The 24,071-nt window shown below is 41.6% G+C and overlaps 2 protein-coding genes and 2 long non-coding RNA genes across 11 annotated transcripts in view; 2 read left to right on the forward strand and 2 right to left on the reverse strand.

Annotated features, from left to right (window-relative positions):
• POGZ (pogo transposable element derived with ZNF domain) overlaps positions 1-1,539 on the reverse strand; it is a 59,802-nt gene extending 58,263 nt beyond the window's left edge. For 4 of the 8 annotated variants that reach the window (XM_048827925.2, XM_048827927.2, XM_048827923.2 and 1 more), the window contains exon 1: positions 1,258-1,539. The gene's annotated coding sequence lies outside the window, so the exon portion shown is untranslated. The remainder of the gene's footprint in view (positions 1-1,257) is intronic. The other 4 variants (XM_048827926.2, XM_048827924.2, XM_048827921.2 and 1 more) reach the window with 1 other exon arrangement.
• On the forward strand, positions 253-6,234 carry LOC125625624 (uncharacterized). The gene is made up of 3 exons (XR_007353597.2): positions 253-414; positions 1,883-2,049; positions 5,774-6,234. It is a non-coding gene; the product is annotated as an uncharacterized LOC125625624 (long non-coding RNA).
• A 150-nt stretch (positions 6,235-6,384) lies between these two features.
• On the reverse strand, positions 6,385-23,159 carry LOC125625625 (uncharacterized). The gene is made up of 3 exons (XR_007353598.1): positions 23,089-23,159; positions 7,003-7,066; positions 6,385-6,562 (listed from the first exon to the last, which is right to left on the reverse strand). It is a non-coding gene; the product is annotated as an uncharacterized LOC125625625 (long non-coding RNA).
• Positions 19,975-24,071, forward strand: part of SELENBP1 (selenium binding protein 1) — a 29,920-nt gene continuing 25,823 nt past the window's right edge. The window contains exon 1 of the mRNA XM_075122894.1: positions 19,975-20,008. Within this exon, the coding sequence (XP_074978995.1) occupies positions 19,990-20,008 (19 nt within the window). The 5' untranslated portion in view covers positions 19,975-19,989. The remainder of the gene's footprint in view (positions 20,009-24,071) is intronic.

Genomic DNA, 24,071 nt, shown 5'->3' on the forward strand with positions numbered 1-24,071 from the left:
GATGTTGATGTCTGTGCCCCATCCCCATGTATTCTTCATGCCACGTCCTGGCGAAATGGGGTAAGCAGAGGGCAAGTTAAAAGATTCCCTAATGTCAGGTGTCCAAGGTTTCTCAGACATCCACCCATATCAGACCATCTGAAGGGAGAAAAGCAGCAGAGAAGCTAAATGGTTCCACATCACGCTGGGAGGAGTGACAAGCATGTTATGGGGACCCCCACGTTCATTGAGGCAGCCAGGCTGAGGGGAGCCACCCTCACTCCCTGGGAGGGAAGTGGCTTGCACGCTAAGGAGACCCGACCCCCTCCGCTCTGTGGAGCGCAAGGATGCCCAGAGCAACCCCTCATTGAGGCAGTTGGGCCAAGGGGTATCCTCTGAGAGTGACAGCCAGGCTAAGGGGACCCCATCGTTGAGGTGAGTAGGCAAAGGGGGGCTCACTCCGAGGGTCAGGGGGAGCAGCAGGAAGGCCAACCCACCCCCCACTATCACAAAGGCAACTTGGTGGACTCCCCCAGTTCATTTTCATTAAAAAGGATGGGGATGACACCTTCCCCCCAGAAATAAAAACAGACTAGCTTCCATTTATTGTGGCTGCTTGGGAAGAAAAGGTAAAGAAAATAATCCCTGTGCCCAACATGGCCGCCCACCCAGCAGCAGCCCTAGGAAGGGGGTGGGAGGCACGGAGACAAGGGAGTCTGCAATCCTTCTCCCCGCAGCGACGGGAACCAGCATGAGGGGAGCGTGGGAGGCACTTTAGGACGGCGCATGGGTTGCTCTGTGCAGTGTTTAACCCGTTATGTTCGTCTCCAGCCAGCCGAGAGGGAGGGGACGGGGGGCTGACGCGGAGGGAGCAGCCGGGGCCGCATCACTCCCCTCCCTTCAGAGGGAGGAGGGGTATGCGGATCACTCCGCCTCCCCAGTCAGCGAAGACGAGAAAGCGAGCAAGTAGATATTCCGCCGCCCAGCGGGAGCAGCTCCTCCCCCCTCCCCTCAGGAACCCCGATCCCTCCCTCACCGGGGCTCGCGCTCCCTCCCCGCTAAGCGCGTCTGGCGGCCGCTTTGTGTACGGCGCGCGCTGCCCACCCCCCCACCCGCTCACAGACCCGGGCGGTTCGAACCGGTTCCAACGGTCACCGCCACCCGCATTCTTGTCGTGCGCGCGCGCCGCCAACCTCTCCCCCCCGTGACCCCCCCCCGAGTCTGATTGATTCTGCAGCGTCCGCCCCCCCCCAACATAACGGACTCGCGCCAACTCACCTTTCTCTCCGTCTCCCGCCGCTGCCGCCGCCTCCTCCTCAGCCGAGCTTGGCTCGCTCGCACACGCTCTTAAAGTGACACGCACCCCACACAACCTCTTACAGGGCGAAGTGGCCGGGCGGGGAGCGCAGGTTGCATGAGCTCCCCCCAAATATTTTTGCCCCCCTTTCCGAAAAAAAGAAGCTGCGGGTTGATACACACAGAAAGGACCAACAGACACACACACACACACAAAAAGGGGACCGAACCGGCGGAGGGATACGGTGACGTCATTTCCTCCTCGACTCCAATGCCTTCTTCTGATTGGCTGACTGAGGTGACATCACTGGGACCAAGGCGCATCCTAACCTGGTATAGGGAAGTTTGTCTGAGGCACAAATTTTGGGGGGTTTCTCTGGCAGGGAGGTTGATTATAGAAGGGGACTTTTTTTTTTAGGTTGATCCCACTGGCATGTCCAGGAATGACTGGGAAGATGGAGATTTGGGGGCAGGGAACTTAGAAGTGGCCAGTGCTGCCTTTTAAGGGCCTTGTGGCGAGCCGGTCTGCCTGGGTTGTGCTGCCTGATGAAGGCCAAATAGTTAATGGTCCAAACTGGTATTCAATGTATCCTAACTTTTCCTACAGCTAGCAAAGGGAGTTTGGAGGCAGGACTTGAACCCACCACCTGCAGCGGGTATTGCCTTTGGCATGGCTAGCGACACGGCAACGTCTCAAACCCATCGCCTGCACCACTTACTGGCTTTGGCATGATTAATGATATGGCTGAGTCTCAAGCCCACCATCTGCAGCAGGTATTGGCTTTGACATGGTTAACGGTGTGACTCTCAAGCTCACCAGCTGCAGCAGGTATTGATTTTGGCCTCATTAGTAACATGGCAAGGTGCCAAATACACCACCTGCAGAGGACATAGGCTTTTGGGTGGTTGGCAACATGGCTAAATCTGGAACTGAGCCCAACACCTGCCGTAGTTAATGGCTTTGGGTGGTTTGCAATATGGCTGGCCCTAGAACTCCCCACCTGCAAGATACAATGTTATTTGGTGGTGTAGTAACATGGTTGGGTTTCAAACCTGTCACTGGCAGCCTTCCTCCCCCTCCTACCCTTATTGGTGTAGCCACAGGATTCAAACCATTCACCCAAAACAAGTAACATTTCTTTGATAGCTAGTGATGTGGTTGGGATTAGAATCTGCAGCCTGGAGCGTATAGGCGTTTTTTGTGGTTAGCCATGTATCTGCAACTTCAAGCTACACTTGTAGCAGGTAACTACTTTTGGTGATTAGTGACATGGCCAGAATCTGAATCACTTTTTAGTCAGTCAAGACCAAAAGTCATTACCAACAGACATTTTGGGGCCTCCGTGATAGGAGTTGGAATTAAAAAACAGTTTCATGTCCTCTCCATAAAACCCATAATTCCATCAGTATTTGGCACTAATTTCTTCCCTCACTGGCAGCTTGAGCAAAGAGACCAAGGAATAAATGGACCCTGGACATTGAGCATCTCTGCTGTCCTCCAGGGGGATTGTTGCAGGACAGGACTCAGGCACACTGACATGGAGATCAGAGAGTGTATAGCAAAACTGTAGGCACTGCCCAAGTGGCTATAAAAGTCCTGTTCAGCAGGATGCTTAAGCACATGCCTAACTTTAAGTATGTGATTAATCCCAGTGTAGTCATTGAGACTACTCAGAGCTTAAAGTTAGGCACTTTTGCTGGATCAGCACCATAGACTTTTGATTTCCAGCACATTACATCAATGGCTAAAATTCTCACACAGACATGAAATGTTTTAAATCCTTAATAATAGTAATCACATTTATAATTAATACATACATTTAATAATAATCAGTAATACATTTTATAGTAACCACATACAATTACAAAATGAACAATGACAGTATGCTTAACTGATAATACACATAACAGTAATCAAATCAAACATTGTTATTACGAATATATATTTAACAATAATAAATGTATCATTAATATTTTACATTTATCAATACTGAACAATAATATATTAAAATTAATTATTTTGTGTAATAGTAAATAGTTCACTTATATATTTGTTAATCACTATTAATAAATAGCTATTTACATCTTCAGTGCACATTAAAAACATTAACTTATGTTTTCTCACAACACTCCTATGAAGTTGGTCTGCCCAAATGGACCAACTTAATGAGGCATGCACCTGATGCTAGCATGTTATTTATTATCCTGGAATTTATTAAACATGCATATTAGTCTTCTTCTGATGGACCACTATGAATTACCAATCATTGTTCCCAGCTCACACTATGCATCAGGTTACTCAGCCACTTACTGGTGGGAAGTGTTTGCATGTAACTATCTGTGTATCACGTCTCTACCATTTAAAGTTCCAAATCTCTGCTAGGGTATTTCCACTGAAGTCAACAATAGTAGTAATAATGTGTATTTATTTGTTTATTTGCACTGCAATCATACCTAGCAACCCCAATCATGGTCCTGCACCCCACTGTGTTAGGTGCTGTACAAAGGAATCATTTAATGAAATACCAGCAATTTTTGCTTGCTTTTTCCATGAACATTTTCTGGAGCTAGTTGCACAAAGAGTGAAATATTTATGAAACGAAAATTAAGAACAGTTCCTTGAAGTTAATTATTTTCATCGCTGGTCTACACTTCGAAATGGAAATGTTAATAAAATGTGTCTACAAGGAATTGAGATATCATTAAAATAATGGAACTAAAAATGGGAATGTTTTATAACAATAACAGATCAATAACTATTGTGGTAAACACTTAAAAATCAACATTTACCACACCACAAGATTTGATTTCTCTATTGTATTTACAATATTTCTTAGTGAATCCTGCTGTTTTCTATTCTATGATCTCTGTCTTCATCCAATGTATACAATTAAGATATCAAGTTCAAGATGAGCCTAATAAGCAAGACAAAAAGAAGTAGAGGATTTAACTGTATGCAGTCACCTCAGTACTGGCAAGTTGTTTTTAACTGTGTGGTGGGTACATATGAAACAAAAGGGAAGACAATGCCACTTTAGGCCATGTATCAAGCCTAGGATTTCCTGGTTGCCACTGTGCTGCTCACTAGGCTGCTCAGAAATTCACAGTGATAGTAGAGTTAGGATTCAGATACTCATGCTCCAAAAAGCTCAGACAGATGTCTGAGAATAAGGGAGAATCTTCCTTAACTGATGGCAATGTAGTGTTTATGACACACAACTGATCACTCCTGATTCTACCCAGCAAAGAACATTAGCACACAAACACTGGCAAGTTAGTTAGGCATAATATAGATTTTTGGATTTAGGACCTACTACTAAATAGAATGAAAAGGCCCAGTAGGCTTACTATTAAATTTATCAGTCTCTAAAGAAAAATTAACTATTTATTTGAGAGCTAGTCTTCATGGAGAAACGGGTGGAGGTGAGGTCCAGGTGTGTCAACTAACCTTGATCTACCTATGTCATTATTCCTAGCATGGATGCATTGTAATGCCTTTTAACACAATTGAACAGGTTGAGATACATACCGCAACCTAACCTCGACACATTTGTCTAGTGCAGACTAGCCCTTAAATTACCGTTTAGCAAAAGTATGAGTGACACAGCAAAGATTAATTGATACATCAAACTAGCTGTTCCAAAGATAGTAAATTGGAGCATTGTGTTTAGCTTCTGCAGTCTGCCAGTTTTCTTGGAAGCCTGCCATGTAGGGTTTTTGCCATGAGTCTAAAATTGGAACCACCTGCAGCTTGGTTGGTGTCAAGGCAAGAACTCAAAAGGTTTCAACATGTGGTTTCCTAACCACTGAGAAAGTCATTGTAAGGGTGTACTATAGCTTGGAAATGGAACAACAGAAAGCTTTGTTATATCATTTCACAAGCAGTTTTTCACACCATATAGTCTGGGGCTGACTGGAAGAATCAGTAAAGAGGTCCACAAAGCAGAAGTTGCCGCTTGGGATTATGATTTTATTGTTATTTGGGTGAAACAAATTTATTGAACACATCAGGATTTGGTGGTTTGGAACTTTAAAGAGGCACGAGCAATTATACTTCTGACTAAAATGTTTTTCCTACTAATAGTCTCAGTTCAGCAAGGTACTTAAGTATGTGCCCAACTTTAAGCATGAGAGTCCCACTGGCAATCTAAAATGCCCAGCATTACTATAATTGACAGATTAGGGGCAAATTTTCCCCTCTTATTTTTTCAATTTATTTTATACATTTGTCAGCACTTTGAATATAGTCAGATTTGCTATTTCCTTTTTATTCTTGAGATGCTGTTCTCTCTCTACTCATGCAGTTGAATTCACATGTGGGATCTAGAATGATTTTATTTGTGATAAATTAATATATATTTGAGATTTCTTGAGATCTGAAAGTTTCAGACTTCTGCATGTTTTAGTATTGCACTTAATTTAAAAGCTTTAAACATAAGAACAGCCATGCTGGGTCAGACCAAAGGTCCATCTAGTCCAATATCTTGTCTTTTGACAGTGACCAGTGCCTGGTGCCCTAGAGGGAATGAACAGAACAGGTAATCACCAAGTGATCCATCCCCTGTCACCCATTCCAGCTTCTGGCAAACAAAGGCTAAGGACACCATTGATGGACCTTTCCTCTGTGAATTTAAGTTTAAAAACTTTGCCTTTCTTTCCTCCCAAATAAACATTGAAATAAATGCCTCCATCTTTCTAAAATAAGCCTCCCTAATCTCCATGAGAAGCATCTGAGAGAGAGCATTCATCTGTTGAGGAGAAATCAACAGCATTACTTTACCCCACAAGATTTGTATTTCCACCTGCCAGAATCTACCTTAATATTTTGCATAATCAGATCCTAATAATACCTAGCCATATTAATTTGTTTAACTTAATCCCTAAATAAATCAAGTTATTTGTTACTCATTTAAATTCACAAGGTATAAAAATGGCTGAATTGCTAATTCTTGGTAAGAATAAAATTTTGATTAAGAATTGTTTAGTTTATATCTATAGATTCCCCCCATCCCCTCCCAACCTGACCCCGCCCCCCCCCACACTCCCCCAAACCAAACCTCCATGATTTTTAAATTTTCAGGAATAATATTCCTTGGATCACTCACTTACTGATTAAGTATTAGTTACTGTTATTTAGTATGTCTGCATAACAACAGAATTAAATCAGAATAACATTTAAAAATGCAGTCTGCCGCCCATTCTAGCACCAGAGTTCCTTTCTGTAATGGATAATGACTTCTGAGGGTTCCAAAGCAGTGGCAATCAGAGGTAGAACTACCTTGTGTACCTGTGAAGTAAGAAAGGAGATCTTAAACCATATATCTATAATAGGATTGTGAATAAATGTAATCAAACATCTGAACTTTGACACAGTGTTCCTAAGGTCACAATCTAGACACAATCATTCAGCTGTCAAAGGCCTAATGTCTAATGATATCATTGCCAGTTGATTTCAATTATCTTTAGACTCCAGTACTCCAGCCAATAGTTTTCTGAGATTATCTGATGCTTGCTTCTGTGGAATAACCCCCTCCTGACCTCTTTCCCTATAATTTTATTTAAACTATTACCCACGATTTTAGTAGGTACTTTGTAGTCCATGTTTCACCACAAGGCTATTTTGTAATTAATACATGGCTTTTGGTCTTTTTAAAGTTTATAAATGAAGAAGACCACAGCTTCAGTCTTGGTATCTGATAAAAGTATTCTTTCATTAAATATACTCACCAGATATTGAGTCCAAAAAGTCCTCCATCTGGTGTACAAAATTCCTCTAGTAAGCTATCTTCTCCTGCAAAGTTATACATTTTCAACCTCTTGATATAACTTAATGTAGCAAATAGCCAAGAAAATGAGCACATGAAAAATTGGGAATTTAATTTTAAAGCTATCTGGAAATTATATAATCCAATGAAGAGAGTTGGTAGTTTATTTTCAGCACAGCAATCAACATTTACTACAGAATAAATTATATTTATTGTCATGTGTTTTTTATTAAATGGTTCTGAATTGCAACTAAGCACTTGATTGTCACTAGCCCTATGTGCTGGTTTGCTCCCTTGTGCCGACTTTCCCTACTGCTGCTCACAGTACTTGAAGGGAAACAGACTCCAACACCACTTTCTACAAGCCATTACCCTCTGATCCCACTGAGGGTTACCAAAAGAAACTACATCATTTGCTCAAGAAACTCCCTGAAAAAGCACAAGAACAAATCCACACAGACACACCCCTGGAGCCCTGACCAGGGGTATTCTATCTGCTACCCAAGATCCATAAACCTGGAAATCCTGGACACCCCATCATCTCAGGCATTGGCACCCTGACAGCAGGATTGTCTGGCTATGTAGACTCCCTCCTCAGGCCCTACACTACCAGCACTCCCAGCTATCTTCGAGACACCACTGAATTCCTGAGGAAACTACAATCTATCGTGATCTTCCTGAAAACACCATCCTGGCCACTATGGATGTAGAAGCCCTCTACACCAACATTCCACACAAAGATGGACTACAAGCCGTTAGGAACACTATCCCCGATAATGTCACGGCAAACCTGGTGGCTGAACTTTGTGACTTTGTCCTCACCCATAACTATTTCACATTTGGGGACAACGTATACCTTCAAATCAACGGCACTGCTATGGGTACCCGCATGGCCCCACAGTATGCCAACATTTTTATGGCTGACTTAGAACAACGTTTCCTCAGCTCTCATCCCCTAATGCCCCTACTCTACTTGCGCTACATTGATGACATCTTCATCATCAGGACCCATGGAAAAGAAGCCCTTGAGGAATTCCACCATGATTTCAACAATTTCCATCCCACCATCAACCTCAGCCTGGACCAGTCCACACAAGAGATCCACTTCCTGGACACTACGGTGCTAATAAACGATGGTCACATAAACACGACCCTATACCGGAAACCTACTGACCACTATTCCTACCTACATGCCTCCAGCTTTCATCCAGACCACTCCACACGATCCATTGTCTACAGCCAAGCTCTATGATACAACCGCATTTGCTCCAACCCCTCAGACAGAGACAAACACCTACAGGATCTCTATCAAGCATTCTTACAACTACAATACCCACCTGCTGAAGTGAAGAAACAGATTGACAGAGCCAGAAGAGTACCCAGAAGTCACCTACTCCAGGACAGGCCCAACAAAGAAAATAACAGAACGCCACTAGCCATCACCTTCAGCACCCAACTAAAACCTCTCCAACGCATCATCAAGGATCTATAACCTATCCTGAAGGATGACCCATCACTCTCACAGAGCTTGGGAGACAGGCCAGTCCTTGCTTACAGACAGCCCTCCAACCTGAAGCAAATACTCACCAGCAACCACACACCACACAAGAGAACCACTAACCCAGGAACCTGTCCTTGCAACAAAGCCCGTTGCCAACTGTGTCCACATATCTGTTCAGGGGACACCATCATAGGGCCTAATCACATCAGCCACACTATCAGAGGTTCGTTCACCTGCACATCCACCAGTGTGATATATGCCATCATGTGCCAGCAATGCCGCTCTGCCATGTACATTGGCCAAACTGGACAGTCTCTACGTAAAAGAATAAATGGACACAAATCAGATGTCAAGAATTATAACATTCAAAAACCAGTCGGAGAACACTTTAATCTCTTTGGTCACTCGATTACAGACCTAAAAGTGGCAATACTTCAACAAAAAAACTTCAAAAACAGACTACAAGGAGAGACTGCTGAATTGGAATTAATTTGCAAACTGGATACTGGATTTAGGCTTGAATAGAGACTGGGAGTGGATGTGTCATTACACAAAGTAAAACTATTTCCCCATGTTTATTCTCCCCCCCCCCGCCCCCCACTGCTCCTTGGACGTTCTTGTTAACTGCTGGAAATGGCCCACCTTAATTATCACTACAAAAGGTTCTTTTTGCCCTGCTCTCCTACTGGTAATAGCTCACCTTACCTGATCACTCTCATTACAGTGTGCATGTTAACACCCATTGTTTCATGTTCTCTGTGTATATAAATCTCCCCACTGTATTTTCCACTGAATGCATCCGATGAAGTGAGCTGTAGCTCACCAAAGCTTATGCTCAACTAAATTTGTTAGTCTCTAAGGTGCCACAAGTACTCCTTTTCTTTCTGCAGACTCTGCAGAGCTGCTCTGTTCCCATCTGTTGGAATTTTTTTCTGAGACCTTTTCCAATCGGTTCACAAGAAATTAGCTGAGATCTGGACTTGCCACTGAGGTGTTGTTTTTTTTTCATTGGTATACAGCAACACTACACTAAGGTGATTAAACTCAAATGCAGGAGGAAGGGTGTAGGAGTTTACCACAGCGCCAAACGCTCATAATAAAAAAATCAAATTATATACGTACACTAATGCATACATATTCCATTTTGCATTGTATCACACATAATAATTGGTTTAATAATTTTTTTAACCAATCCTTGTACAAGTCCAGAAATGTCCACAAGCTACAAAATATGCTATTAAACAAAGCTGCAGCTGCAAGCTTATCACAGATTATTCTTCTTACTATTTCTTTGTCTTTTAAGAACATGTTATTTACAAGGCCATTTGTAAATTCATGCTTTGTCCATTGTTAACCTCTATTTCCTTACTTCCGTTTTCTTTCATTGTTTATGCAAGGCCTATGCTGCCTTGCTTAAAAGCGTAGAGAGGTTTCATCCCCAAGATGGCCAACATAGGTACACTGCCCAACGTGTTGGTGTATGGGGTGCCAAGTATAGATCTGGTGCAGTTTACTAACTCCCTAGAGCAGCCAGGAAACTGGGAGAGAGATTGTGATTTCCTCCTGGGCTGTTCCAGAATCAGTTCTGCGCCTACCTACCCACCCATTACTCTGGGCAAATTGCTCTGTCACAATCTAGGCTGAAAGAAATATAGAGACAGAATGTGACACCCACTGGATAGTACTTACATCACAAGAGGTCTTGCTGAAATCAATGGGATTTTTTGTGGCGTAAGATACAACCAGTCAGGGATCAGTCAGTGTGAATGAGGGTATCACAGTCTGTCCCACAATAATTAGGAATTATGTTTCAGTGGAAATATTGCTTGACCTTTGTGTTTAGACTCCAGCGATTCCTTGTTGATGGCTTAACACCTCTTTGTTAAAGGAGCAACACAGTGCTTATGATTTTATCATGAGTCTTGCAATATTTGATGTTTTCCTTAAGACCCCAGCTGCTGGAATCAAGAGACTGTTGTTTTTGTTAAGTTTCAGAGTAGCAGCCGTGTTAGTCTGTATTCGCAAAAAGAAAAGGAGTACTTGTGGCACCTTAGAGACTAACCAATTTATTTGAGCATAAGCTTTCGTGAGCTCACGAAAGCTTATGCTCAAATAAATTGGTTAGTCTCTAAGGTGCCACAAGTACTCCTTTTCTTTTTGTTTTTGTTAAGTAAGCCTCTAGCCTTCATGGTTAGAGAGAAAAGTTTGAAAACATGAAAGGTGTGTGTCCTAAAGGCTCAGAAACCAGAAGGCAATTAAAAAGAATGCAAAGTTGGGGTTTGTTTATGTTGCTTAATAATCATGAGATTTTAAAACAAACAATCTAATGATTTTGGGGGCCTGACTCCTGACTTTTGAGTGCTTGGGATTGGCAATATTGAAACAGCAATTTGCAAAGGGAATAAAGCAAGAACTTGAATATCACTTGTAAAAGGGGAAAAATGGTCTTAGACCCTGGTTTGCATCTTTTTGATATATGGAAAGATCCCCCCCACTTTTTCCTTAACATAGGACATCCAGGTCTTGTCTGCCTTGTTTTTCTTGGATGGCTAAAGAAGGGGCAGGTCTAGTACATCCTGGATACCAAGAAAATTGAACCTGATTAATTGCCACAGGAAGTGATTTTCTTTTGACTGTTTCTTTGTTTTTATTAACACCTATTTAACCCAAACAGTTGGAAGTCTTTTGTTAAAGACTTCAGACTCTTAAAATTTAAAAAACAAAAAGGAGTACTTGTGGCACCTTAGAGACTAATAAATTTATTTGAGCATAAGCTTTCGTGAGCTCATGAAAGCTTATGCTCAAATAAATTTGTTAGTCTCTAAGGTGCCACAAGTACTCCTTTTTCTTTTTGTGCATACAGACTAACACTGCTGCTACTCTGAAACCTTAAAATTTAAAGATTCAAAAGCCTTCAGTTTGCTCTCAGTCCACATCTCTGTGTCTTTCAAGGGAACACAACAGCAAAGATGAAGTGAGCTGTAGCTCACGAAAGCTCATGCTCAAATAAATTGGTTAGTCTCTAAGGTGCCACAAGTACTCCTTTTCTTTCTTCTAACAGCAAAATTTGACATTCATGATATTTCAAGAACGTTTCAGGTGTTTTTTATGCAAATAAGGATGCAAGTTTTATTTTATTTCCTCTTTGAGGCATTTAAAAGGTTTATTTGTTTGGGTTATTTTTATTAGTTAAATGAGGTATTTCAGTATGAAGTCCTATGGGACTTTATCTGAGACAGCTGGAGGTATGCATCAGAAGTTACATAATAAAAATATTCCCTTTTAAGCATAAACCAGTCTATGGACAAGTTATAACCATAGAGTTCTCACTGAAATTTTTGAGTGCATTTGCCAAGATATTACTTGAGAATTTAATCTTGTATGGTTTAATAGGGTAAACAATTATTTAAATAAATTATTGGCCAATAAAGCTGAATATATATACATTGTGCAGATTAAACCTAAAGAATTATGATTCTTTTAAGAAGACGATAAGCATTTGACCTAGCAAATATGGAAACTAGAGACCATCAGGGCTCAGATCTTCAGCTGGTATAGGTCTCTTATTATTATTCTGGAGAAAGCCCTATTGGATCTCAGAGATATAAATAAAGAGCTTGACTGCTTTTCTAGAAAGCTGCTAACACATGCTGATTAATCTTTTATTAACTGTTTTTAATTCTGGTCTTGGACAACTGACAATATTATGAGCCAAAATGTGAGCTTGTTACTTGGGCAAACTCCCTGAGGAAAGACAGTAAAAAATTAGTAAAAAGTAGGTTAAGGACCTCAGAATTTATATCCTAATGATCCAAAGGACCGTAGGATTGGGCCCTGAACCAGGATATTTCTCTGGAGGAAGCTGTTGTGGCTATAAAAGTGGTTTTTTTAAATCATCAGTTTTGTTTGTCTCATCAACTCCCAGCTGGGATTTCCTCTTGCAGTTTCTGTAAACATCCATTTGTTATAATTTCAGCATTACAAACCGCAAGCATTTAAAAATCATGAATCAGCCCCTCAAAAATCATGAGATTTAATTTGGGGTCCTTTTTATTGGTTCTGTTTTGACTCACACTTTGGCCATGTTTTTAAGTGGATAGGAGCAGAGCAGGATAAAACTTTAAATTTCTCATGCTGGGTGTCTGCCTTAGGATGAATCTTTTTGGAAAGTTTTAGGTAAAACGGTTCAGGAATTTCCAAGAATGAGTTTAGGGAAAAAGTTGTTAAAAAATTTTTTACAACAGTTTCATTGAGAAGCTTTAGTGCCTTCATGGTTTCGAGCACTAGAGATTTGAAATTTGGTAGGGGGTTTCCCTGGTGTCAGTGATGTGCCTTTTGCTGTACCTGTAAAAATTTGCTCAAATATGGGGAAGTTATGAGCCTCTGAAAATCACAGTTTGCACATGCTCAGCAGAGACTTTAGGGTATGGCAGCTAAGAAGTCCAAAGTGTAAGCAGTAAGCATACGCCATCCCTCACAGCTCCTACATGCCACCAGTCTGGGCATCTGCCATCCTCATAGATCGACTGGGACTGCTCCCTCCATGAGCAGCAGGAGCTGAGATTGCTCCTTCTGGCTGCTGGAGCTGTTGTGGCACCAGGCACAGGAACTGAGAGTAGGCAGAATCTCTCTCGTGCTCTCAATGCTCCTCCATGCAGCCAGCATGGAGAAGGAGGAGGCTGCCTGATCCAAATGCAGAGAAATGATGGTGGTGAGGACTAAAGGCAGAAGAAGTTGCAAGAGCCAGAGGCTGCGGAGGAACAGGGAGGGAGAAAGGCAGAAGCTAAGCATTGGCGGGAGAGAATAGGAGCAAAGCAGGAAGGAGACAAGCTAGGCGCACAAGGGCAGATGGGTCCCCTACAGAGCCTGGAATTTAACACAGGAGCCCTCAGTCTTTGTTCCTTTGTTGTCAGCAAATAACTGTGAAACCCACTTGCAAAGGGTATGATTCATCCAATCTCCAAAGACTGGTCCATGTAGAGGATAACAGCCTACTATTGCTACCAGTTACTCCATTAACTGGTACATTAACTCCATTACATCAAGAATTGTAACATTCAAAAACCAGTAAGAGAGCACTTCAGTCTCCCTGGACACTCAATAACAGACTTAAAAGTTTCAGAGTAACAGCCGTGTTAGTCTGTATTCGCAAAAAGAAAAGGAGTACTTGTGGCACCTTAGAGACTAACCAATTTATTTGAGCATGAGGTTTCGTGAGCTAACCTGGATTTGTGCTGGAAATGGCCCACCTGATGATCACTTTAGATAAGCTATTACCAGCAGGACAGTGGGGTGGGAGGAGGTATTGTTTCATATTCTCTGTGTATATATAAAGTCTGCTGCAGTTTCCACGGTATGCATCCGATGAAGTGAGCTGTACCTCACGAAAGCTCATGCTCAAATAAATTGGTTAGTCTCTAAGGTGCCACAAGTACTCCTTTTCTTTAGACGTAAAAGTGGCAATTCTTCTTCAAAAACAGACTTCAACGAGAAACTACAGAACTGGAATTAATTTGCAAACTGGACACCATCAAATTAGGCCTGAATAAAGACTGGGAGTGGATGGGTCACTACAAAAAGTACTTTTTCCCTCTCTTGATATTCACCCCTTCTTGTCAAATGTTGAGAATAGGCCACTTCCACCTTAATTGAATTGGCCTCTTTTGCACTGACCCCCAACTTGGTAAGGCAACTCCCATCTTTTCATGTGCTGTAATATTTATACTGCTTACTGTATTTTTCACTCCATGCATCTGGTGAAGTGGGTTTTAGCCCATGAAAGCTTATGCCCAAATAAATTTGTTAGTCTCTAGGGTGCCACAAAGACTCCTCATTGTTTTTCCATTAACTGAAGTGATAGAGGTCTGTGTGTGGATCTGAAGGCCTGAATCCTGCTGTTGACCAAATTTTGGGGTCAGTATGGTTCCACATGATGGATTTTTTTTCCCCTTTATTTTTTAATAAACTAGGGAATTACATTCCAAAAAACTATATTAAAAGAACATTAAGGTTGCAAAATCAAGCACCGACAATTTAGGAAAAGCCAGAATGAAGATTTGCCCATGGAAACTTAATTTTTCTTGTATGTATACATTATGAAAACACTCTTTAATTACACAATCACATACTATTTTTAACACAGGACCCCCGTCTCATTCAATGCAGAGAATGTATGGTACTTTGAGGATGAATCACAGTTGTGTAGTGAATGAGTGTTGTCTGTAGGACCTCTGCCTCATTTGTTGCAGAAGCTGAAAGGTGTGGGGGGTTTGGTTTTGTTTGTTTCTATTGTAATAGGGATGCTGCTTTTTATGACAGCTGGGACTGCAACATGTGCTGCTGGGATGGGTTGGGAAAGCCAAGCAGCATACGGCGGCAGTGACAGGAGGTGAATCTTAGGCAGCTCTGGGTCTCTGTTGGGAACAGGAGATCTTGGAATAGGAGACAGGCTGTGACCTGTCTGTCTAAGTACTTATCTGGACCCCCTGAAAGGTGTGTTGTGAATGAGAGATTGCAAAAAGAGAAAGGATGGTCTTCTGGTTAAAGAAGTAGAATACTACCTTGAAGAATTGAGGTAAAAAAACCTGCAGTTGTGAGTCTCAGGGCCCCAGTCAGCTGGCTTGGACTCGTGGGGTTCAGGTTATACCATGAACACAAATCAGCTGAGCCAGGCCAATCCTGGCTGTGCCACGGGTCTTTTATCGCAGTGTAGACATACCCTTGCACAGGCTCCAACTCCGTGGGTGCTCCGGGGCTGGAGCACCCACGGGGAAAAATTGGTGGCTGCTCTGCACTCACTGGCAGTCAAGCTCCCCACCGCCCCCCGCCCCCACCCCCTCTCCTGGGCGTTCCGTGTCCCTGCTTCTCCTCCTAGTGTTTGCTGCCGCAAAACAGCTGTTTCATGGCAACAAGCTCTGGGAGGGAAGGGAGAGGAGCAGGAACATGGTGCACTCAGGGGAAGAGGCGGGGCCAGGCATTTGGAGAAGGGGTTGGAATGGGGGCAGGGCACGGGCGGAGTTGGGGTGGGGCTGGAGGCAAAGGGGGGGGGTCGAGCATCCACCAGCACCAGCAGAAGTCAGCACCTGTGTATCCTTGGAGTCTATCCCTGCCTCTGCCACAGGGTTCCTATGTGATGCTGGGCAAGTTGCTTAAAACAAAATTTTCACAGCTGGCAACTACTTGGGTGTTCCTAATTTTGTGTCTGCTCAATGTGAGACATCTGGGGCCAGATTTGCACAAGTGCTGAGTGCTCCCAACCAGGGTGGATTTGATTTAAATAAAATTGATTTAAATCACTAGTCAGGAAGACTTGATTTAATCATAAAAGGAGTACTTGTGGCACCTTAGAGACTAACCAATTTATTTGAGCATGAGCTTTCGTGAGCTACAGCTCACTTCATCAGATGTTTACCGTGGAAACTGCAGCAGACTTTATATACACACAGAGAATATGAAACAATACCTCCTCCCACCCCACTGTCCTGCTGGTAATAGCTTATCTAAAGTGATCAACAGGTGGGCCATTTCCAGCACAAATCCAGGTTTTCTCACCCTCCACCCCCCACACAAATTCACTCTCCTGCTGGTGCTAGCCCATCCAAAGTGACAAGTACTCCTTTTCTTTTTGCGAATACAGACTAACACGGCTGTTCCTCTGAAACCTGATTTAATCATGGATTTCTACATAAAAGTGCATTCTTGTTGATTGTTATAACCTTAATACATATTCTTCACAACTCAGAGATAGCTGTAGGTTTCATTTTTAGAAGGTACACACTATACATTTTTAAACAGTGATTTATTTTGAAAACTTTTCAGATTAGTTTTACAGCTATATCAGAAAATGAATGATTGTTTGGTTATTTCATTTACCAAAGGTAATTGAAGCAGATATTTATGAAGTCATTGGGAGGTGAACTCTCATTAATATTTGGAGGATTTTCTTGCCATGTAGTATTAGGAGGAGAACATCACCAGACAGACATTTAAATTGTTTTATTTAACTAAAACAATGTTAAATATTCTGCATATTTTTCTTCAACAGTAAATATATAATATTTTAATGAAAAAGCATATGTCTCTCACTTCTCATGTTTATCTCCAGACTCCTTCTCCAGATCTATTCTGTCCCCAACAATCTTCTATTCATTGAACTTTTTGAAACTTTGCACTTTTAAAGAGAGGTAAGGGATTGACTCTGTGTACACAAATTTGCACAACAGGGACAACAGGGTTGAGGTCTATTATTTCTCAGCTCTATAATTTATTTAAAAACATTTTTGCTGTTTACAAGCATGTTATCTCTGGAGACACAAATCCACAGTTTGAGAACTGCAAAACTAAGCATCTCTGATGGTATCTTCTAGACTGAGCACTGAGTCCCACTAGGTAGATAGAAAGATTAACCTAAATAATCTATACAGAAGCCCCTGGAACCCCATAAAATTGGGTCCCTAATCCATGAAGTATTGGAACTCGTTTACAAAACTTTTCTTAAACATTACATGAATATATTGTCTTATACTATAGAATTATATTTTATAATCCCTATTTCATGATGAGATACATTGTAGCTCAAAGGTATCTTTAGATAGGTTTTTGAGGAAAAAAACATATCAAAAAAATCTGATTTAAATTAAAAAAAAAATCATGGATTTTTATCCACCCTGCTCACAACTGCAACTGAAGTCAATTGGAGCTATGCTTTGATCACTATGCAAAATGCTAAGTGCTCTGAAAAAAATCAGACCATAGGCATCTCAAATTGAGCACCCAAAGTTAGTGGACATTTTTGGCCTTAATCTCTCTGTGCCTCAGTTCCCAAGCTATAAAATGGGGTAATAATGCCACCTCCTCTCACAGGGATGATATGAAGATAAATTGGTTAATGTATTTGAAGCACTCAGATGGAAAGTTACATCTTTGAGGAAATTAATAACTATATATTCAGTTCAGGGTGGCGGATTTTACATAAGATCTGGGGCCGCACATTGAATGTGGATGGTAAAAAGAACTATTAAATAACTACTGATTCATGGAGCCAGGGGTCCTGTGGAAAATATACCAGGGTGATCTTGTAATTCAAGACAGTATCATAAAGCATATACACATTATCCTTATTGTGTATGATATTCTTAATTCTAGCATTTCCTAGCTTTTGAATGTTAAGATTGAAAAATCAATCTTTTCATGTTGTTTTTCTGGATGTAATTCTGTATCAGTTCTTAACCCACCCGCATCTCTGAAGGACTGAATTCCTTCGTCCTACGTTGAGCCACTTGACTAACATCTGTCACATATAGTTCCTTCTCCGCTCTCTCTCTCTCTCTCTCTGATCCTCTCTACAGTAAGAGAATTCCATGTGCAGTATAATGTTTTGTTTTGGTAAGGTTTTTTTTTTGGTCCTTTATTTTGATACTTATTTCACAATCAGAAGAGGAAAAAAATAACGTTATTCGGCCAAATCCTTCAGTCCTTACTCAGTCAAAACTCTCAATGCCACTTTTCCTAAAGGTTGCATAATTTACTCTCTTATTTTGTAGACATCCATTTAAACATACACTGTGCTTTACAGACACTGAAAGGACAAGATCCCAATCCCAAGCTGCCTGTAAAAACAAATATGAGAAGAGTATTATTTACAATTGGATGATGATATTTATTTTCCTAGTATGTTTACCCTGACTTCCTTGGCCAACATATTTTGTTTTTGGATTAATGACAACCTTAAAAGCTGAGGAGAATGAAGATCAGATCCATGCTTCATGAGGAAGGTTTGCAGCTGGTGTGATGATGGGATAAGTGATACAAACAAAGTATTGCATAATTTTTGGTTTCTTAATGTGTTAAAGTATTGGGTGTGGGGAGAGGTCAGTGAGGGAATATATAGATTGAAACTGACCATCCATCCATCTATCTTGTCCAGGGAAGCTTTGAGCAAAAGTAATTGCCAGCTCAGATTGTAATTGTTGACTTGCAGCATGTGAAATATGTTTGATATGTCTCAGCCCAGTTCCTAGTGTAACAATTATTATTATTATTTTTATCATGGTAACATCTAAGGACCCCACTGTACTAGGCTGTCTGCAAACAAACAACAGACAGTTGTTGCCTTGGAGAGCTCACAATCTAGTATCCACAACACACCCTTAATTGGTACAATTGTTGGTGGTCATAGCACTGAAACCAAAAATTGAAAGAACCTGGGACAACTCAATGTACATGCTGTCTGCATTTGAAGAATTATAGATCAGAACATGATGACGTGCAGATCATCTTGTGCGGTTTGAGAATGGTCTGTATAGACTCTCACAAAGAGCTATAAATAAAAAATTAAAGGAGTACTTGTGGCACCTTAGAGACTAACCAATTTATTTGAGCATAAGCTTTCGTGAAGTGAGCTGTAGCTCACGAAAGCTTATGCTCAAATAAATTGGTTAGTCTCTAAGGTGCCACAAGTGCTCCTTTTCTTTTTGCGAATACAGTCTAACATGGCTGTTACTCTGAAATAAAAAATTATGGCATTTGAAGTTATTTGCTTAATACATACCTTCATTTCACATTCTGTACAGTGCAATCAGGCTGTCATCTGTTATTGCAAAAGTGGGGAGGGTGGCAGATATTGTTAAATCTCATGATTCAGGGCGTAAGATGATTGCTTCAGGTATGAAGAAAAACTCAATCATTCATCACATACAGCATTGCACAACTGGCCATGGAGGAGAAAAAATTTGCCTCCCTGTGATTACTGGGGATGTGGGACACCAGAACAGATGGACCAAATGTCTGATTTTCTATAACCAGTTCAGGGTTCTCAGACATCAGGTGCGGCTCAGACATCAATTAAAAATCTGTGGGCTAAATTCAAAGGACATACAATTTTTGTATTGCTAGAAATATACTGAATTAGAAACTGATATAGTTATTCTAGTACAAACGCCTCCTGTGGATGTAGGTATGTTATAAAGGTACTTTATAACAGTATAGCTTATAAACCCCTAGTTGTATCGTTTTAGCTATATGGGTTTCTAAACCAACATAATTATAACAGTACAAAAACTGTGTTTAGATCAGCCCAAAGCAATGTATAAATGGGTCTAAGAGAATGGAAGTTGGTCATCAACGCTTCGATGTCATGGTAATAAGTGCTATACAGAAACCTTAGACAGATGGAGAGGTAGAACTTACACTCTGAAGGACCAAACGAAGTTGTACGTTACTCATGGTGGTTGTTGTTTTTTTCCCTTCTCTCTTAAACAGAGTTTGTCCTGCTCTGAGTGTTATAGTTTTGACTGGGTGAATGTACTGAACCTGACTTCATCTTGCACCCCGTGCACTGGGCCTGCCAGCTCCACTCTCCTGGCTCCACAGCTCAAGGCTAAGTTGCAGTTCTCCTCCAAGGTCTATATGTACGCAACATAATCAAGGCCCGACTCCAATTCTGTGCTCATGATAGACGCCTTCCAAGGTGAATACTAAGTCTCACTTCTTCCATGCCAACCACTAGACATAAGTCAAAGATACTTTGTGTTATATTTGTTGTTTTTTTAGTTAACTGAGCCAACGTGAAGCACACATGGCTAACCTGAGTAACAGCCTGATCATATTGCTGTAACTCATATCCTTGCTCTGGACACATGCTCCCTGCTGTTTGGCACTCTCACTCATTGAGTGGGATTTTCACAAGCCAGCAGTAGTCTAACTCTGCTCTCCATACCTTCAATGGGTAAAACTCCCCATGATTCCAGTGGGAAGAGAGAGAGGCCAATGAGGAGCACTTGTGAAAATCCCACTTGGTGTCTAAAATTTAGGCCCTAGATCCCGCAATTGGGGTCACGTGAATGGACCCTCGGAGCTGTTTGGAGCCCCATTGGCTTCATAGGGATGCTGCAGAAGCACGTGGGTCTTCCTGGAGGAGATCTGATTGCAAGACCAGAGACTTAAAATCCAAACTCTGAGACAGCTCTTCAGTATATGTTCTGGGGGTTGTTTAATACAATAAGCATGCCTTTGGGTACTCTAAAAAAATAGTAAGGTGGACTAGGGTGATATATTTCAGAGTAGCAGCTGTGTTAGTCTGTATCCACAAAAAGAAAAGGGGGACTTGTGGCACCTTAGAGACTAACAAATTTAGTTGAGCATAAGCTTTCGTGAGCTACAGCTCACTTCATTGGATGCATTCAGTGGAAAATACAGTGGGGAGATTTATATACACAGAACATGAAACAATGGATGTTACCATACACACTGTAACGAGAGTGATCAGGTACGGTGCGCTATTACCAGCAGGAGAGCGGGGGCTGGGGTGGGGGAACCTTTTGTAGTGATAATCAAGGTGAGCCATTTCCAGCAGTTGACAAGAACGTCTGAGGAACAGTGGGTGGGGGCAGGATAAACATGGGAAAATAGTTTTACTTTGTGTAATGACCCTTCCACTCCCAGTCTCTATTCAAGCCTCAGTTAATTGTATCCAGTTTGCAAATTAATTCCAATTCAGCAGTCTCTCCTTGGAGTCTGTTTTTGAAGTTTTTTTATTGAAGAATTGCCACTTTTAGGTCTGTAATTGAGTGACCAAAGAGATTGAAGTGTTCTCCGACTGGTTTTTGAATGTTATCATTCTTGACGTCTGATTTGTGTCCATTTATTCTTTTACGTAGAGACTGTCCAGTTTGGCCAATGTACATGGCAGAGGGGCATTGCTGGCACATGATGGTGTATATCACATCCGATGAAGTGAGCTGAAGCTCACGAAAGCTTATGCTCAAATCAATTTGTTAGTCTCTAAGGTGCCACAAGTCCTCCTTTTCTTTTTAGGGTGATATAGTTACTCTTTTAAAATGGTAGCTTGAAAAACACTGAAGTAGGCAACTATTTTTAGCTAAAATTACATGTTAAAAACAAATCATTAAGGAGGGAACAGGGTGTGGGGTAGGCAGTGGTGGATCTTCTTGTATTAATTTTGATTAAATAAATGAGCCAAAGATATTAACATAACCACAGTGTTAAACAAGGTCTGGTGTTTGGTATATAGAAACTTCAGCCTGCTTAATACCATGGCAAAACACTATTAAAAGTCCTTTGAACTTTTTATTAAAGATACAGAACAGAAGGGAAAGCATTTGAAATGTAAAGTATTAAGTAAGGCTTTCATTTTAACAACATCCCTTGTTCCCTTTCCCTGCAGAGATTTAGAAGGAAAAACCTCATTTGACAGTCTTGTAGATGTTGTTAAAGACAGTAAAAACTGTTCTTCTGGGGAAAAGAGAAGATGTTAGTTGAAATGAGCTGGAACTGTTGCCAAAGTTCAAACCAGTTTCATCTCAGGTAGTGTTGGGATTCACGATGTCACCAGAGTCCCTCTCTGGCCCGAGTTGGTCAGAATATGTCTCAGGATTAGGACCAAAAGGGTCTGGAGTCCTAGAAGATGCAGGCGGGGGGGCGAGAGAAAGAGAAGGGTCGGGGGCAGCCATGATGTGAAGCTCACTCCAGTAGCCTCCATCTGTTCTTCCTCTGATTTTTTTTTCTGTTCTTCTCCACACAAATTCCCTTTTTCTTTCTTTAAGGACCCCCAAAGGGAATGGTGGGTGGTACAGCCCAACACCTCATTATTTAGTCTACCAATTATGCCTAATATCCAGCATGCCAATTTTGGTTTGTTAATTTCCGGTTTCACATATTGTTTTTACCAACCATGATTTTGAATCAGTCCTTGAATCATATCGTGGTCTTTTTGTTCAGACTAATTCAGTTTTTCTGTCTCCATTTTGTTCCTTTTCCCATCAACTTTTCTTGTTATAGGTTATTGTATCATCTACTTTTTACAACTGAGCTTGCAATTAAAGTACATTTGTCAGCCCAATTATCACAACGGCCCCCAGAAATTAAACTGTGTAGAATTTGACAAGGTACAAAAATAACTATTAGCAGAAACAGCCCAAGGACAGGTAGGAGTTATAACCTCATATTTCTCTTGAGTGATTCTTTCTGTCTGATTAAAGGAGTGGCTTTGCTCAGAGCCAGAGGGAGCAGTGTCTGCCTAATGTGCCTGGAGACCAGGGTGAACAGTGAGAAAAATAATACATATCCCTTATATAATGCTTTCCATCTGTAGATAACATGGCAGTATCCCCATTATGAGAGATGAAGAAACAGAGGAACAAAGACAGATTCACAGATTCCAATGCCAGAAGGGATCATTGTGATCATCTAGCCTGACCTCCTATATAACACGGGCCAGGAACTTCCCCAAAATAATCCCTAGAGCAGATCTTTTAGATAAATTTACAATCTTGATTTAAAAATTGGCAGGGATGGAGACTAGAGTCCACCACAACTCCCAGCAAATTGTTCCAATGAGTAATTACTCTGTTAAATATTTACACCTTCTGTCCAAAAGACTAGCCAAACACCCAGCAGGTCAGTGGCTGAGCTGGGAATACAACCCATACTGGCAAATATTAAATGAATTCTCAATAGAGCAGCGGTTCCCAAACTTGTTCCGCCGCTTGTGCAGGGAAAGCCCCTGGCAGGCTGGGCCGGTTTGTTTACCTGCTGCGTCCTCAGGTTCAGCTGATCGCGGGTCCCAGTGGCCACGGTTTGCTGCTGCAGGCCAATGGGAGCTACTGGAAGTGGCGTGGGCCAAGGGACATACTGGCTGCTGCTTCCAGCAGCTCCCATTGGCCTGGAGCAGAGAACCGCGGCCAATGGGAGCCGCGATCGGCTGAACCTGCGGACGTGGCAGATAAACAAACCAGCCAGCCCGCCAGGGGTTTTCCCTACACAAGCAGCGGAAGAAGTTTGGGAACCACTGCAATAGAGCATTGCTAAATTTTCTTGCATCCTTTTTATGCACTATAATTGAAGCTTTGTTCATTCAAGAATTTGCAGAAGACAAACTTCAGGCCCATTGTCAACATTAACTTAATCACAAAACAGAATACATTTTGCTACAAAATGAAATGCCTTTTCATTGGAAGCAATTGATAGAGGGCAGAGTATCCAAACAGGAAAGAGAAACAATGCCATGTGACATAGATGACCCATCTCACAGCTGGAATATTGAATTGTAATTATCAAGTACTTGGAGGAATTCACAGCATATAATTTTTGAGCACAAAACTTTTGGCAAGTGGTTTGGGAATGGCAAAAAAATTAGTTTAAAAAATGCAAACTGCTCATGTACAATTTGCATACAGGAAAAAGGGCTAAACTCACCAAATAAATTGTTAGCTGCAGTTTGTTCATTTGATTCTACCTACCAGTCCTTTGGCTCTAGTATTGTCAAGGGGGTTCTCAATGGTGGGTTTTGAGAAGAGGTTAGGGTTTCAGTTGAATAATTTGTGGATTGTGGGGGTGGGGGAAGGGATAGGCCTGCAGTTGTACAATGCTACATCCTCCCCTGAGAACATTTTTGGAAATGGTGGGACAAAAAAATATTGCTCTTTAGAAAGCCAGGGGGAAAAATATTATATTTGTTCCTGATCAGGAACAGTTTAGCAGTATCCAAAGAGGAAGATGATCTTTCCTGGGAG

Source organism: Caretta caretta, chromosome 24 (genome assembly GCF_965140235.1).
Source record: "Caretta caretta isolate rCarCar2 chromosome 24, rCarCar1.hap1, whole genome shotgun sequence".
Lineage (NCBI taxonomy): Eukaryota > Metazoa > Chordata > Testudines > Cheloniidae > Caretta > Caretta caretta.